Below are 15,598 nucleotides of genomic sequence, written 5' to 3'. Positions count from 1 at the left end.
TCGTTGGGTTTTCTCCGATACATATCAAAAGTGTCATTTAAGTTACACAAGTTATACAAATCGTTAGAAGTTTGTTAGAACAAACAATCTAACACCTCTTGTTCTCATGTGTAACTTAAATTTGTATTTTTAATATGGATTAGAGAAAGCCTCCAACTCAAATTGCCAACATGTCATTATTAATACGTTCAACACAATGATGTCTCCAAATTAGACTACTACTCATCGTCGAGGGATTATATTTTGATATCATGTCAAGATTCTAAGAAGCGGCCCAACATTGAACTGCTAGTTTGTCTAACATCTTTACTATTTCCAACTCAACCACATGCTAGCGCCCATGTATAGCAAGTGTGCAGTTTTATTCCCAAATGTCTCAATGTTAATAACGATGAAACCTTTCACTTGTGAATAGTAATTTATTGGCCTAAACCACGTATGAATAGAACCACAAAATTTGAATCGAGCAATTCGAAAGAGATGCCCTTTTTTATTTATATTTATTGAAAACATATTTTTCATCAAAGTAAGATGGTGGACAGCGTGTTGGGTTTACCCCATTCTAGGTTCAAAACTTCCCCTTATTTTAAAATTAATGTAATAGTTTCGAACTTTCCACTTCCGATTAATAATAGTAAATTTAAAATTTTAAAATAATCATTTTATCTGTATCATCATTGTTAATTGAATAATGCTAGGGAGACAAAAAAATTAAACTAAATGTTGTATCATCAATAGAAAATAAGCGCGTTAATCAACACTTAAGTAATAATTTAATCATCAACATCCGCATCATTTGATTTACAAAAAATTTAGTTTAAAAGTTTAGTCTCCCTAGTATTACCCTTGTTAATTTGTTCGTGCATTCCTTGTTTATTGATATATTCTGCGTGCTTTATTTGTGTGTGAGTTAAGAGAAGTCAGAGAGCTTAATCATACAGTGGCTAAAAAAGTGATCGCTCTCACAGAGAAGCATGAGCACGAGCAACTCCACTTCAGCAAGAATTTATGAAAGCAAAGAATTTATGATATATCAATCTGTATGGCATATACGTATAAAACGATTCACATATACAGTTTTCATATTAAAGTGAGTATCATATTCATGCATATGTATGTGGAGAAGGACTTGTATGACACTAGTTGTTCCATGTTAATAATACAAGGATATGCAGTAGTTTTTTTTTTCTACGTGTTTTTGTATACATTAATGGCACAAGACGTCACTGTAGTGGTACACCCTTGTAGATGAGGAGAGTTTGTGAAATGAATGTAAGGTCTATCTTTCGTTGTTGCGTGCAAGGTATCCACCATTAATCTACATGTTTTTTTTTTTGGAAGTGCAGCGTGGCAAAGAGAAAACTTCGAGTTTGTGATGGGTGTGCATTAATTATTCTATCATATAGTTAGTCTTATTAGGATTCTCCTTTGGCAAACGTGGTTATCACGAAATTCACCCTAATAAATAGAAGTGGTTTTGCAACGTGAGAAGCCCTTTGAACTCAACAAATCACTCAAAATGATCAATGCAAAAAACCTTGCTAAAAATACTAATTATCCTAACTCCTCATCAATACATCTTCAGTTTGAATAAACAGCATTGTGTTGACAATCGGTGACATCTTCAGTTTGGATTAACAACACTGGATCCGTAGAATCAGGCGATTTAGGAGCATCTTCAATTTGGATTAAGAACATTGCTTATGGTTGATTGGTTATCTATCTAAGTCTCGGCCGGTGAAGAGTTATCAATTATTTTGCCTATAGAGTTCACTTCATTAGCTTTTTCGGCGAAGTGAGGTATTACTCATGAGGTTACTTAGTGTTCGAAAAACTGAAAACCGAACCTTTATTGAACTTCACAGTAAAAGGCAACCTTGTCTTCAGGTTTGTAGAACCCTAGGCCAAGATGTGTTCCTTCCTCGGTTGTAGTCCCTCAGGTGCAGAAGTTAGCAGCGCATTTGACACCACCACAACTACATCTATTTTAGTAGCCCAACCGAGCTCGATTGCGAGTTGGCACACACACATTCACAAGAAGAACGTAGTTAGGTCAATAGTTACTCACCCTATGAGCCACTTAGGCCCTGCAATTTTTAGGGTCAACAACCATACACATCCGGAGAGTCATTGTTGTCTAACTTGTAATAATAACCAAGTTATTCCTTCCCTTGGCCACACTGCAAGCAGGTTGAAACAACATATGCCATGATGTCTCCTCAACGTAGCATTGCGGGGTGCAAGTAATAACTTTCATGTTTTGCACACAACTGTAAAATATGTGTCCGATAATGGTACCCTAAACCTAAAGACAGAAAAACATTCATAACATATACAAATAAGCCTGGTCTTAAAAAAATGAGAATGAGTTCAAATGCTTGTGATCTCCCTGATTTTGATCATCTTCTGGTTTCTTTGGCTACCAGATTGAGAGGCAACATTACTGTTTGAAATTTTACTCTCCTTAAAAGGTAGAGGGGGAGCTTCTGCCTCCCAACTGAGAGCACAGTTGAAAAACATGATTTAAATTCCATGCATTTTATAACCATGGCAAGGCATGCTTTGAATCATTTTCCACGAGTTGGATTATAGGCTATAGACAATGACTTGAGAACCCACAACCTTATTAGAAAACTCTGCAATTTCGACAATTTTATAGTCATCGTTAGCTGAATCATACCCGAATCCATATTGATGGCTCATCGTCGGATCCTAGGGTCGTTGTTGCGAATGCAAACCAAGCCATCGGAGTGGCCCAATATGAGGGTGTACCGTTGTGGGTATTTCAGAGGTTGTTCAATTTGCACGGCTCTGGGGGCCGACGGTATCATCGTCCTGAAAAGGCAATGAGAAGTACTCAAAGTTAATCTTCGTGCAACCAGATTCCTGAATCAAAAGGGTGACGAAGGAGTTGGTCTCAATGGAGGGTTGAAGATGGGCTTTGATGATGCGTCGGTAGTGAATGAAAGCATACCAAGTTTTGGAAACACACCAACATCGCAGCAAATCCTCTGGCACCGGACTTCAAAGAGTAACTCCAGTGGGACGCCTAACACGGTTGAAACTTGCATGATTCTTGTGACGAGAAGTTATAAGGTTCAAACTACCGGACCGCCTCATTTATACGGACCTAGACACCAAAAACCTTCCACTAGTAGTGGTTCCACTACCCCACACCACCCCTAATCCGGCACCGGTACCCAAGAACCTCTCTCTTGTGACCCTCCTCACCAGGGTTCGACGCTCCCCCACCCCCTTTCTTCCCCACACCAACATGAGCATGGCCATATTCGCTAAACACCTTGCCAACGCAGCGACTAGATCATAAACAAAGGAGATCCGAACTCGAATGCATAGATAAAAAACACATGAGTAACCCTAACACATTCAATTGCGTCTACTTATTTCAAATACATGAGTAACCCTAACACATCCAATTTCACAAAACATTGGGTGACATTAAACAGTAGCTTGAAAATGGTTATTGTTGATCATGCTTGATCCAATTTTAACACACACCAAAACAATGCACATAAAAATTATGTCTCAACTTAATTAACTAAAATTAACTAAGCAAATTAATTTCACAAGGTATTATCATGAAAAATACCAGGCAGCTCAAGTGGCAGAAAGAAACCCTCTCAAGTCTCAACTTTACGATGGATCTTGAAGGAGAGCCCGGGAAGATCATTAGGGGAAAGCTGAATCACCTCCAGATTGCCCCCTTTTTCTTTCAACCAGTAGCAATGAAGGATCGAGAAAATGCTTCCAAGCTAAACGAAATCCACTTTTCAAGGAACATTCATAACTTGGATGCACTGCAAGATGTCTGAGACAGCAATAACAAGGTCGCCTGATTTGATCAAATTCCTGGCCTTGAGCAGTGACAAGGTTTTGTTAAGGTTGCTCTCCATGTCATCCGAGAAGCTCACCCTAAATGGTATCAGACCCCACTGTAGGTTTAGGCGTCTCCGTACAGATGTCGTGTTAGTAAAAGCAAAGATTGGGCAGTCTGGCCGGCAGCGAGACAAGAGAGATGCCATGTGGCCTGTCTTTGTATAGACAAAAAGAGCATCTACCTCCAAATTATTGGCTGCAAAATCGCAATTCACATCAAGATATTGTTCCATATGCAGCAAAAGCAATGACTAGAACAAGAATATAATTCAACAGAAAGGGTCAATAGGCTCAACACTAATATATTCATTCTTTTGAACTTCATTAGCCATCTTACGAGAAGGGTGAGAATAAATGATCACATACAAGAATGTATTAAATAGTTGTAACCGAAATGCTACCTAAAATAAAACTTGTAAGAGAAAAAAAAATCATTTTTTTGTCATTTGGATATATTGGTTCAGCTTCTGTACAACAAGGAAGTGCATTTTACACAATACGAAAAAGGAAAACACCTTGGAAAAACTAATCCAGATGTAATGTGGCTACCAGAATGTATAAATCACATATGATTACCTCAACATTACTTTCATGTGGGTGTGCGTGTTTGGTATGGGTGAGAATTTTATTTTTGTTATTACTTATTGTGAAATGAAGAGGTCGCACTTGGTGCGATGGCAAGTGCCTTCGCCCATGAGCGGTAGGTCTCGGGTTCGAGACTTGGGAGCAGCCTCTCCATAAATGAGGGTAAGGCTAGCCGACATTCACCTCTCCCAGACCCTGCGTAAAGCGGGAGCCTTGTGCACTGGGTACGACCTTTTATTACTTATTGTGAAAGATGCGATTTATATTACACTAGATGGAAATCCTGAGCATATACACACCCGAAGAGAATAGAGGAGCTTTTTACATCGAGACTCTCAGTGTAGATCTATCATAAGTAGTTTATATTGACAGATACGACCAACCCAGGGAGTTCCCTAACTATAGTACTATTAAATATGCAAACAAACAGATAACTGCTGAACCTCAGCTCACTCAGAAACGTATTTAGTGAATACTTACCCATCTTGGCAGCACAAATGCAAATCTGCTCTGAGATACTGTCTGAAAATGAAGATCCAATAGCTGGTAGTTCCATAGCTTCATGACGTTTCTCTTCCCTCCACCATCTTTCAATTCTCAGACTAACACTTCTGAGAACAGCCAATGACTTTTCAGGGAACTGGCCCATAGCCGACTCACCAGAAAGCATCAAAGCATCAGCGCGCTGTCTCACTGCTTCAGAAACATCAGCCACTTCGGCTCTAGTGGGTGTAGGATATTCAATCATAGATTCAAGTAATTGAGAAGCCACAATGACTGGCTTATTTAGCTGCCGACAAACTTGAACAATCTTTTGCTGGGCTGCTGGGACCTGTTCCAGTGGTATCTGAGCACCTAGATCCCCTCTTGCTACCATTGCTCCATCTGATGCTCGGATGATCTCTTCCAGGTTCTTTAGAGAGTCAATGCTCTCTATCTTTGCAATGACAGCAATGTCGCTGCACCAAATGAATAGAAAAATCAGCTTAAAGGATCAACACAAGTTAAGCATCTTGATTATAAAAACAAGTCCCAAAGTACAATAAAAATAATCAGTAGGAATGATATTAGTTTCTGTATATCCATTCAAGTGGCAAATAGGTGTTTAACCTTTAAGTATTGAATCAAAATGATTGCAAAAACAACATATAAGAGAAATTTCACCGACCACAAGCATTACAGAATGCAGATAGGAGGTGCAATAAAATATCAAATCTCTTAACAATGAAAGAATCTACAGGAGCAGTTAATTCTTAGCAGGAACAACGGAAAGGAGGCTTCATTATCGTGTGATAACATATGACCAAGAAATATAATATGTATGGTATGCATGTAATATACGTATTTAATACTTAAGTACTTTACCTATCTCGAGACCGTGCAGCAATATAGCTTTTAAGATGATTTATCACTTCCGCAGATTTGACAAAAGATACAGCGATAAAATCAACACCCTCTGCAATCCCAAAATCAATGTCCAACCAATCCTGAATATATTGAAAACTCAGAGTGTGAGACCAAAAGATAAGTTTAAGAACTTACCAATGTTATTATGTGGAAATACACAAGTAGATTTTAGCAAGATCATAAGAAATGAATAACAATCACAAATGCATGTCACTGCTAGCATATACAAGCACAAATGACACTTTTTAAAGTTCCAATTGCCAATTCATGATATGGTTTTAAGACTCGAGGTTAGACCAGACCACACTCCAGAGTCCAGACAGGGTTAATGGAGAATAAACTTCACTTTATGACCAAGTTGAGATCGTGACAAGAATTAATAATTATGCATAACTTGAAAATTTGGGTTTCCTTTTTGTAATCTTGCTCAAGACAGGATCCATCTCGGTGATACTAAATCTGTAGGCAAGGATGCTTCGTATCAGAAGACACTAATGCTCTGGAGTCTGAAACCAAAGCTCCATGCTTATCAATCAATAATACAGTTATCAAAGAGGACAAATATGATAAAGCCACGCTTACCCGGAAAAAAAAAAAAAGTATTTTATTTTTCTTTTTAGAATGGTCAGAAACAAAAGTTATTTTAAAAATGAAAATTAACATATGGGAAAGTTGAACAAAAGATGATCTAAAAGAGTTGTCTTGGACTCTTAGCTCAAACTTTCAAAACTTATTCTCCTTTTTCAAAGTAATGGGATTAAATAATTTAACTAGTTTTGAACAAGCTTTGCCAATTGAAACAACGGCATGTGCAACAGAACAATCACTAGATGTAAGATGCATCTACATTTCGAAAATTAAATTTGAACAATTTGATAATTCCAAAAGGACACACCAAATGTATCTATATTCGGCTTGAACATTAGAAAGCCTTGCTAATAGGGTTCGAAAAACAATGTAAAGAGTATAATGCAGCCCCTGCGGATTCCCATACAGGATTACAGGTCAAAATGGTCATCTTGGTTATCATATCAATATAGTTTATAGCTAGAGAAATATATGTGCTCGGAAGTTGGAACATACAGAAGGCTCGTGAGGGCATCATTATGCATTTTACTCACTATGTAAGTGACATGCAACGCTTAACATTTAGAAATTCAGTACATACATCAAACGATAAGTCCCTCGATGTTTTGCTTATGTAAAAGAAGGTAAAGAATGAGCAAACCTTCGACGAAATGGTGGGAAGCATGGCATTACGTTCTCGCACTAAACTCCCGTCCCTCCAGAAAGTCAAATTAGCCCGAGGCAGCAACAAACCAGGATCAGTACACTTACACTTAACATCAGGACCAAGCTTTTCGATCACCTCGAATCTCACCATCCCACCATCCACAAGCAGCTCATCCCCTACTTTCACATCTGCAAGCATCATGTCATCCATCAATTTTCGCCATTTCAACTAAAACAAAGATGAAAAAAATATAAAAAGAAATTGAGAAATTTGGTGATCAAATTCACTTAACTTCGGCAAAACCTTCATAGTTCACATTGATGGTGTGTTCGGGCAGAGTGGAGCCGAAAGCTCTGACGCTGAAAGTCCATACTTCACCATCCTGCACTTTCCAAAACCAAACTAATCAGCCAATCAGTACGCAGCATGAAACAATGCACATAAGGTGTCTGATGAAATGAGAAAAAAAAAACACAAACAAAACAAAACAAAAAAATACAAACAAACTGACCTCAGCTTTGGCGGAGGAAGCGCCACCCAAATCACCCATATGAATCTCGCTGCCTTCGGTATCCATCATGATGGCGACGGCGTATCCCTTGTCCTCGTTGAGCCTCCTGACGCGCTGAATGACCTCGCGGTGCCACTCGCGCGTGCCGTGGCACATGTTGATGCGCGCTACGTTCATGCCGCCAACGGCGAGAGATTCGAGCTGGTCGAATCCGGAGGTGGCGGGTCCGATGGTGCATACGAGCTTGGTGCGCCTGGTGGAACGGAATCCGTTCTCCCGGAGCTCAGCTTCGGTGACGGCGTCGACCTCGATGGAGCTGGAAAGAGCATGGTCGGAGTGCGAAGGAGGGGATTGGAGCCCCGAGGAGGACTTGCCGTTGTCGGTGACGAGAACGGAAGGCTCGCGATCGGAGGAGGAGGCTCTGATGGAGAGCTTTGGGAAAGAAGGCGCGGTGGTCTTGGTGGTGGTGGTGATGACCGGCAACCGGCGATTGAAGGTGGAGAGGAAGGAGGAGTGGTGCTTTGAGATGGCGAGGTTGGACGGGGTGAGGAGATGTATGGACTGCGACATTGTGACTGGGGGTGAGCGTCGGTGAACGGTCACGGAGGGAGAAGGTGGGGGTTTAAAAGGGGGGAGGTGGACGGAGCTAACGAAGAGAAGAGAGAGTTCTGGGAGGAGTTTCCAAAGCGAGGGAATGAAGGAGGGGGACAAAAGCAGCTGGACTGATGGCTAGTGATACGTGTCGTTCGAGTTGGGTGACGTGGCCTAGGGTGAGTGGTGGGAATACGGATCCTTTTTATGAGCATTCTGAAGTTCTATGAATCGTGTTCGTTCATCGAATATCGTACGATCAAAAATTATTTGAAATATTTTTATTTAAAATTAAACATAAATAGTACCTAATAAAAACCGTATGTTACGATATGAACACAATTCATGAATTCTTAAGATCCTCACCAAAAAATCCGAAGAGGATCCTGTTGGGTGTGGAATTAGGTGATGTTCACCACCTGCCTAATTATGATTGTTGGACGGTTTGGTGTTGAAACACAAGATGCTTTAAAGAGGAGCACTGTTCTATGCTCGAGTTTAACCAAGTTAGTAGAATAATCTAATCTTATCTCATGTCTATTTAACTATTGATTTATTGTGACGCATTCATCAAATTCATATTGCTCAATGTCAACACTAATATTTTGAGATGATCTAGTGGTATTTTTATTTACTTGTATGTGAGATGTCTTAAATTCAATTTTTGTCAAATGCAAATTTGAACCAAATTATTGGTAATCCATTATGAGACTTAACACACTTCTCACCCCTTAATGTAAATAATATCGTTTGTCCAATAAAAAAAACAATACAAAACAAAATTCATATGAGTAATGTCGCATTTATCATATAACATTTATAGTATCTGTTTAATAAAGGTAATCTGCCAACACATGTTGGTCAATCTACCAATACAATGGCAACTAGTTTGGTCAAGCTGGCCTTTTATGTTTTCTTAAAATTTCTTTGGTATACTTGTCTAAGTGATTATTTGATCAAATAGGGACATAATAAACTATTCCCTTGCGTGTTAAATTAAGAGGTCATATTCCGAATTTCGAGAGTTGGAATTTATCCTTATAACATGAATCTCACTAAGACTCTGAAATAACTTGAGAAACTTGCCTTGCACCTAAAGATGAAATTTGAGATGATCTTGAGAACACTCATTTATGCCTTGACCTGAAGTTTAAGCATTGGTCAGACAGTATTGCAATCCACCGGTTGAACTACACCCATAAGATGTTGCTTTGAGTATGTTGATGCACAAAATCGGAGGGGTCTTGAAACAACGTAAATCCGACTATGATTCTGCATGAAAGTAAATAACACAAGATGTATTGTGGTTCACCCCAATGTTTGGACTACGTCCACACTGATTATTGTATTTCTCTGAGATGTTGAAGAGGGAGAGAGAGAGCTTCTAAGGGTGGAGAGCTATTCTCAATCTGAGAGGTTTGAGGTGATGAGGAGGCTCGTGAGGCTTAGGCATTGACCCCCCTTAATGAGGAGAGTGAAGAGTCCTTTTATAGAATAAAAGTTCCTCACTTATTACATATTTGCCTCTTCCTTTATTACATAATTACATTTGAGTTCTCCGAGTATTTATACGAGATCTAAATACGGAGGCCCTAAGTATGGTACAAACAATAGTCACCGAAGTCTTCAGTCAAGAGAGTCTTTTGGCTGGAGACTTGAAATTCAATCCATGTGTGGGCTGAAGTAACTAGATGTCGTCTAGAACTTGATGCTCGATATGAGGTGGTGCCCAATCTGAAATGATGCTCAACTAGAAGTAACACATGTTGCGAAGCTGCTCTGCTTGTGTTGCCTTGGTTGGCTCGGCTTGTGGCGTTGAAGGTGAGAGAGTCCCTTTTATAGAATAAGGGCTCGCTCTTCATTACAAAAATGATGGGTTAGAGTTGGTGCTGGCGGCGAGGTGGTTGCTCAGCTGGCGGCGATGCTCTCTAATGAAAGTGAGGGAGTCCCTTTTATAAAATAAAGGCTCACTCCTCAATACATAAATAATGGGCTAGAGTTGATGCTCTCTAATGATGGTGAAGGAGTCCCTTTTATAGAATAAGGGCTCGCTCCTCAATACATAAATGATGGGTTAGAAGTGATGCTCGCGGCGATGTGGTTGCTCAACTGGCGGCGATGCTCTCTAATGAAGATAAGGGAGTCCCTTTTTATAAAATAAGGGCTCGCTCCTCAATACATAAGCGATGAGTGCTTTCTAATGAAAGTGAAGGAGTCTCTTTTATAGAATAGGGGCTCACTCATCAGTACATAAATAACGGGCTAAGTCCCCCCAGTATTTTTCATGAGGTCCAATATATGGTACATAATGTAGTCCCCTAAGTCTTCGGTCAATAGAGGCTGTTGGCTGGAGACTTCAAATTCAATCCATGTATGGGCCGAAATGACGGTTGTTCGGAGGCGGTCTTTGTAGACCATGCACCGAAGCTTTGTAGGTGAAGCTTTGCAAGTTGAAGCTTTGAAGCTAGAGCTCTGTAAATGAAACTTTTGAAGCTAGAGCTCTGTAAATGAAACTTTTGAAGTTGATTGACATGAGTGATGCCCATGAATGTTTATGTTGATTGACATGAGTGATGCTCGTGGATGTTGACATGAGTGATGCTCATGAATGTTGACATGAGTGATGCTCATGAATGTTGACATGAATGATGCATATGAATGTTTATGTATGATTGACATGAGTGATGCTCATGAAATGTTTATGTATGATTGACATGAGTAATGCTCATGTACAATTTAGAAGTACTTGACGTACTTTTGATCACCTGGTTGGTGATAATAGCAGCAGGGTGCCAAATTTTTTTTTTTGTAGTACTGGACGTACTTTTGATCACCTGGTTGGTGATAATAGAGGCCTGACTATTTTGGGCATATGGGCCTTCGCCCTCCACATAACATTTCAGCCCATTATTTTGGGCTTGCCCTTTTTTTTTTTTAATTTATTACCCTCTGATGGAGTTTATACAGATGTCTCCGAAAGATAAGAAACATAAATTACATCATTCAAAAAAAAAAAATTTGACCCTTGCTCAATAGGTCACGCCCATAATTCCCTTTTTCTGTATGCCATCACCACCACAATTATGTCTGCTTCTTTTTATCCTCTTTTGCTTTCTGTCTATGAGCTGCTGTCATGCATGTGCCCCAATTAATCTTTACAGTCTATCTCTGCGCCGAGAAGAATGAGTAGAAGGGAATCCGAAAAAAAAGTGAGAACAATGGATGGGAAAGCTTCTTTCAGCTGGATCCTCCAAATGGAAGACAACCCATTAATGCTTTTCCTTTTTACTTTTGCTTTTCTTTTTTTCTCGGTTGACCCGTGTGTCTCTTGTTGGGCATTTTTCATCGCAGTCCGATCTCACCACCGACAATTTGATTTGGTTGCAGAGAGAACGGACTCGAATGAGGAGTTGGTGATAATGAACTAGAGGCTGATCGAGTTTGATTTGGTGTGCACCAGAGCCAAGAACCATCAGTACTTTTACCTTTTCCTTTCAAGACATCTGCAATTATGGTGCTTTCAAAACCATGCTCTTCGATGCGGGAACTGGCAAGCGTAGCAGACTTAAAGCGTGAAAATGCAACAGGCTGTCGGAGAGGAGAGAGAAGAGAGAGAGGCAGCTGCAAAGTTTCTTGGGCTTTCAGATGGTAGCCGGCCAAGCAGGGAAGCCTTTGACTTTTGTAAGAACAAGTTCGCCGATCTTCCATTAGCACCTAGCAGCGGCGGCCTGAGTGGCCTTGCTAGCTTATTTCCTCCGGTTGGGTGCCATTGAAGAACTACCGCACGCCGCTCCAATCTAATCGGGAAATCTCTATTTGAACTGAAATGAACACACGACGAACTCCAAGACGGCGGTATGCCACAAGCGCCCAAGGAATTGAACAATCTGGCACTTCGCGAAAAATCTCTGGCAGAGATTCGCAGGCATTGAAGCACGAAGATCGATCGGCAACAGATAGATAGAGGGAGGATGGATCTTCGCTGGTTGGATCTGACGGTGACAGCACACATCTCGCCGGGACCCGCTCGTCCGAGTCCAGCATTCAATTTCTTCTTCGTGAGGGCCCTATATAATTTCAAATGTTCTTTTTGACCTCGTCAAGGGACTGGTGAAGTAGATATCGAAGGCATCATCAGGCGTAAAGTCTCGGCCTGAGCCTCGCCTTTCTTGGTGAGCATAGAGAAATTAAAGCTGTGCTTCTCGAGTCGGGGACAGAAATCCATCTCCAGTAGTGAGGAGTGTCAGCCCTTACAATCGAAAGGGCCCTTGCAGCGATCATATAACATTTCTTCCCACTCCATTGTCTAGCGAAAAGCTCAACTTGCCCTGTTCGATGAGAACAAGGTTGTTGCACAGAGCGAGGAAAAGCTCATTCTTGGTTTTGGAGGTGAAGAAGGGAAACACAAGCGGTGGCTGTGGGGGCGACGAGGAGGACATGATGGTGTGGATCTCGGGGGGAAGGAACTTGTCCCAAACAGCGTCAGATTCGACGACCGACTTGAAACTCCTCGAAACCGATGACATCGTGTCCGCGTTCCGAGGCATGGTCAGCGAGACAACGGTGGCTATGCATCCCTCCGACAAGGCCTGCAGATACATGAGGTCACCTCCACCGCCACTGAAATCATCTGTTTTCTCCTAGTTTCTGCCACCGCCTAAGAAGAACTTGAACATTTTTGCGATTTAAATGGGTTCCTCGGACAATGGAAAATACGTTGTAATTTACTTTCGTCGGCGGTGCGATATCTGAGGACATCATTTTGTGTTTCAGAGAAATGTTTGATTAGTTTGTGGGAGTGGGTTGTGTTGTTTTCTGGGGTGGTAGTTTTGTTTGAAGAAGTGAAAGAGATTAGAAGCAAGAGAGAGGCAGAGAGAGTTTTGGTTGTCTCTTGGGTTTTGCAGATCCACAGCGGATGTGAAAAATTGAGAGAGAACCGACATAGTTTTTCGTGTCGATTCGCACAGACGGCGCCAAATGTTGATGCATAAAACCGGAGGGGTCTTGGAACAACGTAAATTCGACTGTGAATCTGCATGAAAGTAAATAACACAAGATGTATCGTGGTTCACCCCAATGTTTGGGCTACGTCCTCACTGATTATTGTATTTCTCTGAGATGTTGAAGAGATAGAGAGAGAGAGAGAGTTTCTGAAGGTGAGAGAGCTATTCTCAAATTGAGAGGTTTGAGGGGATGATGAGGCTTGTGAGGTTTAGGCATTGGGCCTCCTTAATGAGGAGAGTGATGGGTCCTTTTATAGAATAAGGGCTCCTCACTTATTACATATTTGCCCATTCCTTTATTATATAATTACTTTTGAGTCCCCCGAGTATTTATATGAGATCTAAATACGGAGGCCCTAAATATGGTACAAACAGAGTACACCCTTGATTATCCATACGCTAGATGCAAATAAGACCCTTGAAGAGATTGTGGAACCAGAATTTCCATACTTAAGTTCAACTTTGCGCTTTATTGTACTTAGTTCATTGCACTATACAAGAGATCTCCTTCACTATTGATAAATTGGTAAAGATGCAGCATTGCGGCTACACGTAGCTATTGAATTGGCATTAAAGACAAATTTCCATTATCCTAAAGGTAATACGAATTTGGACTTATCCTTATGTATCTCGAGCAGGTCCAACCCATTAATCATTTGAATGATGCTTGTCTTGTTTGTTATGCTGACGACGCATGTTACTTATCAAACCAACACAAGGCATGTTTCCAAATTATGACTATAAAAGATGCCACAATATCTTGGAGGTCCATGAAATGTAACTTAGTTACAAACTCTTCGAATCGTTCCAAAACTCACCACACTTCACTACACCACACATGGGAGACATGGTTGATGACACGCCCCGACCCCGATATTCCCCGAATATCAGGATAGGCACGTGCTGGCCGACACCTAAGGTGACGAAAGCCATTTATTGATACAAAAGCTAGTAATAAGGAATAAATACGGGTTATGAATTTAAAAGCAATGAATTAACAATTTAGGAACGTGTTCAGAGCATACAACTAAACCTAGTCACTAACAAGAATTAAGATAAGATTGAATGAACAATGAGTAGGTCCTACCCCGAAAGGACTCGAAGATGCTGCTGCGAAAGTGCCTTGATGCCGGGATTCTATGCCTCATTTCTAAGACCTGAATGGGGGCGCAAAACAAGGGTGAGTGGACCAAGTTTATATACATACATAGTACGAAAACAGTTACGAACATACTAACCCCCACAGTTTAATAATGAAAACTACTAGAATAATAAGTGATAAGCTTTTCAGAAAACTCTAGCATGCCATAAAACAATTCATATATCCATCTGCAAATCAATCTCAGAAAATCATATCAGAAATCGTATCAGGAAGCATAACACAAGTTGTGCTGCTAGTGAGTGCACTGAATAATAATACTCCCGGCCCAATGCCTGCACCTCAGTCTCTGTGCCCGTAGCCAGAGATATCTCCCTCCCGGCCCAATGCCTGTCTCCGTGTCCCTCAGCCTTTCGCTAGGGATTATTTCTCCCGGCCTCAATGCCAACACCAGATCCTCGCCCCAGGCGGCATAGTGTTCACTAGGTACGCACAAAACATAATTCATCTCTAAAATACAACTTCGTAGCATAATTTCATCGATCCTCAAATCAAATAATTCTGTAAGGCATGCTATTAAATTATGCAATTCTATCAATAAAACATGCAATTTTCGAAGGTGGTCCACTCACAGATACTCCGTCAAAAGCTGCGCCCACTAGCGAAGACAGAAACGTTGCAATAATTGCCCCTAAGTACAAGAACGTACAGTTAATCAGACTACCCAACAATATAATTCTAGGAAATGGAAATGGGCCTTGGATTTGGATAGGTTAGGATCAAGAGGTGGTTTGGGCTGGAGCCCAACCCATACTCACCCACACACACACACATGCAAAGCATGCACTGCACACACACACGCTTGCATATATATATATATATATATATATATATATATATATATATATAATCACACACACGCACAGCATCATGCATATATATATATATAATCACACACGCACAACAAGCATACTTACACACACACACACACGGTTCACGCACACACACTTGCACAACGTACACACTGCACAAACACACACTCACGAACTCGCCGGAGTTCGTCGTCGGAACCGGACATGCATGCACAAGGGATGGTAAGAGTTAGGGCTTGAATAAGGGGTTCTAAAACTTCACAAATATACCTAAGAACTCACCTAGACGCACTACAGCAGGTTTTGGGAAGAGATGGACCTCGAACTCATCGGAGTTCATCGTCAGAGCTAGATTATTGACACAGAAAAACTGAGATCAAAACCCTTGAGTTTTGTCAT

The 15,598-nt window shown here is 40.8% G+C and overlaps 1 protein-coding gene and 1 long non-coding RNA gene across 2 annotated transcripts; both read right to left on the bottom strand.

The window, feature by feature from the left end:
* Positions 1-3,437: 3,437 nt before the first annotated feature.
* On the bottom strand, positions 3,438-8,395 carry LOC103424068 (pyruvate kinase isozyme A, chloroplastic). The gene is made up of 6 exons (XM_070811051.1): positions 7,635-8,395; positions 7,417-7,505; positions 7,118-7,313; positions 5,848-5,969; positions 4,963-5,441; positions 3,438-4,093 (listed from the first exon to the last, which is right to left on the bottom strand). The coding sequence occupies exons 1-6, from the start codon at positions 8,202-8,204 to the stop codon at positions 3,792-3,794; spliced, it is 1,758 nt and encodes a 585-aa protein (XP_070667152.1). The 5' UTR covers positions 8,205-8,395; the 3' UTR covers positions 3,438-3,791.
* A 5,785-nt stretch (positions 8,396-14,180) lies between these two features.
* LOC139190660 (uncharacterized) lies at positions 14,181-15,581 on the bottom strand. The gene is made up of 2 exons (XR_011575001.1): positions 15,482-15,581; positions 14,181-15,018 (listed from the first exon to the last, which is right to left on the bottom strand). It is a non-coding gene; the product is annotated as an uncharacterized lncRNA (long non-coding RNA).
* Positions 15,582-15,598: the final 17 nt, after the last annotated feature.

Source organism: Malus domestica, chromosome 13 (genome assembly GCF_042453785.1).
Source record: "Malus domestica chromosome 13, GDT2T_hap1".
In the NCBI taxonomy this organism is placed as follows: domain Eukaryota; kingdom Viridiplantae; phylum Streptophyta; class Magnoliopsida; order Rosales; family Rosaceae; genus Malus; species Malus domestica.
Note: the sequence above shows the minus strand (reverse complement) of the source record. Positions and strands in the feature narration are given on the sequence as shown.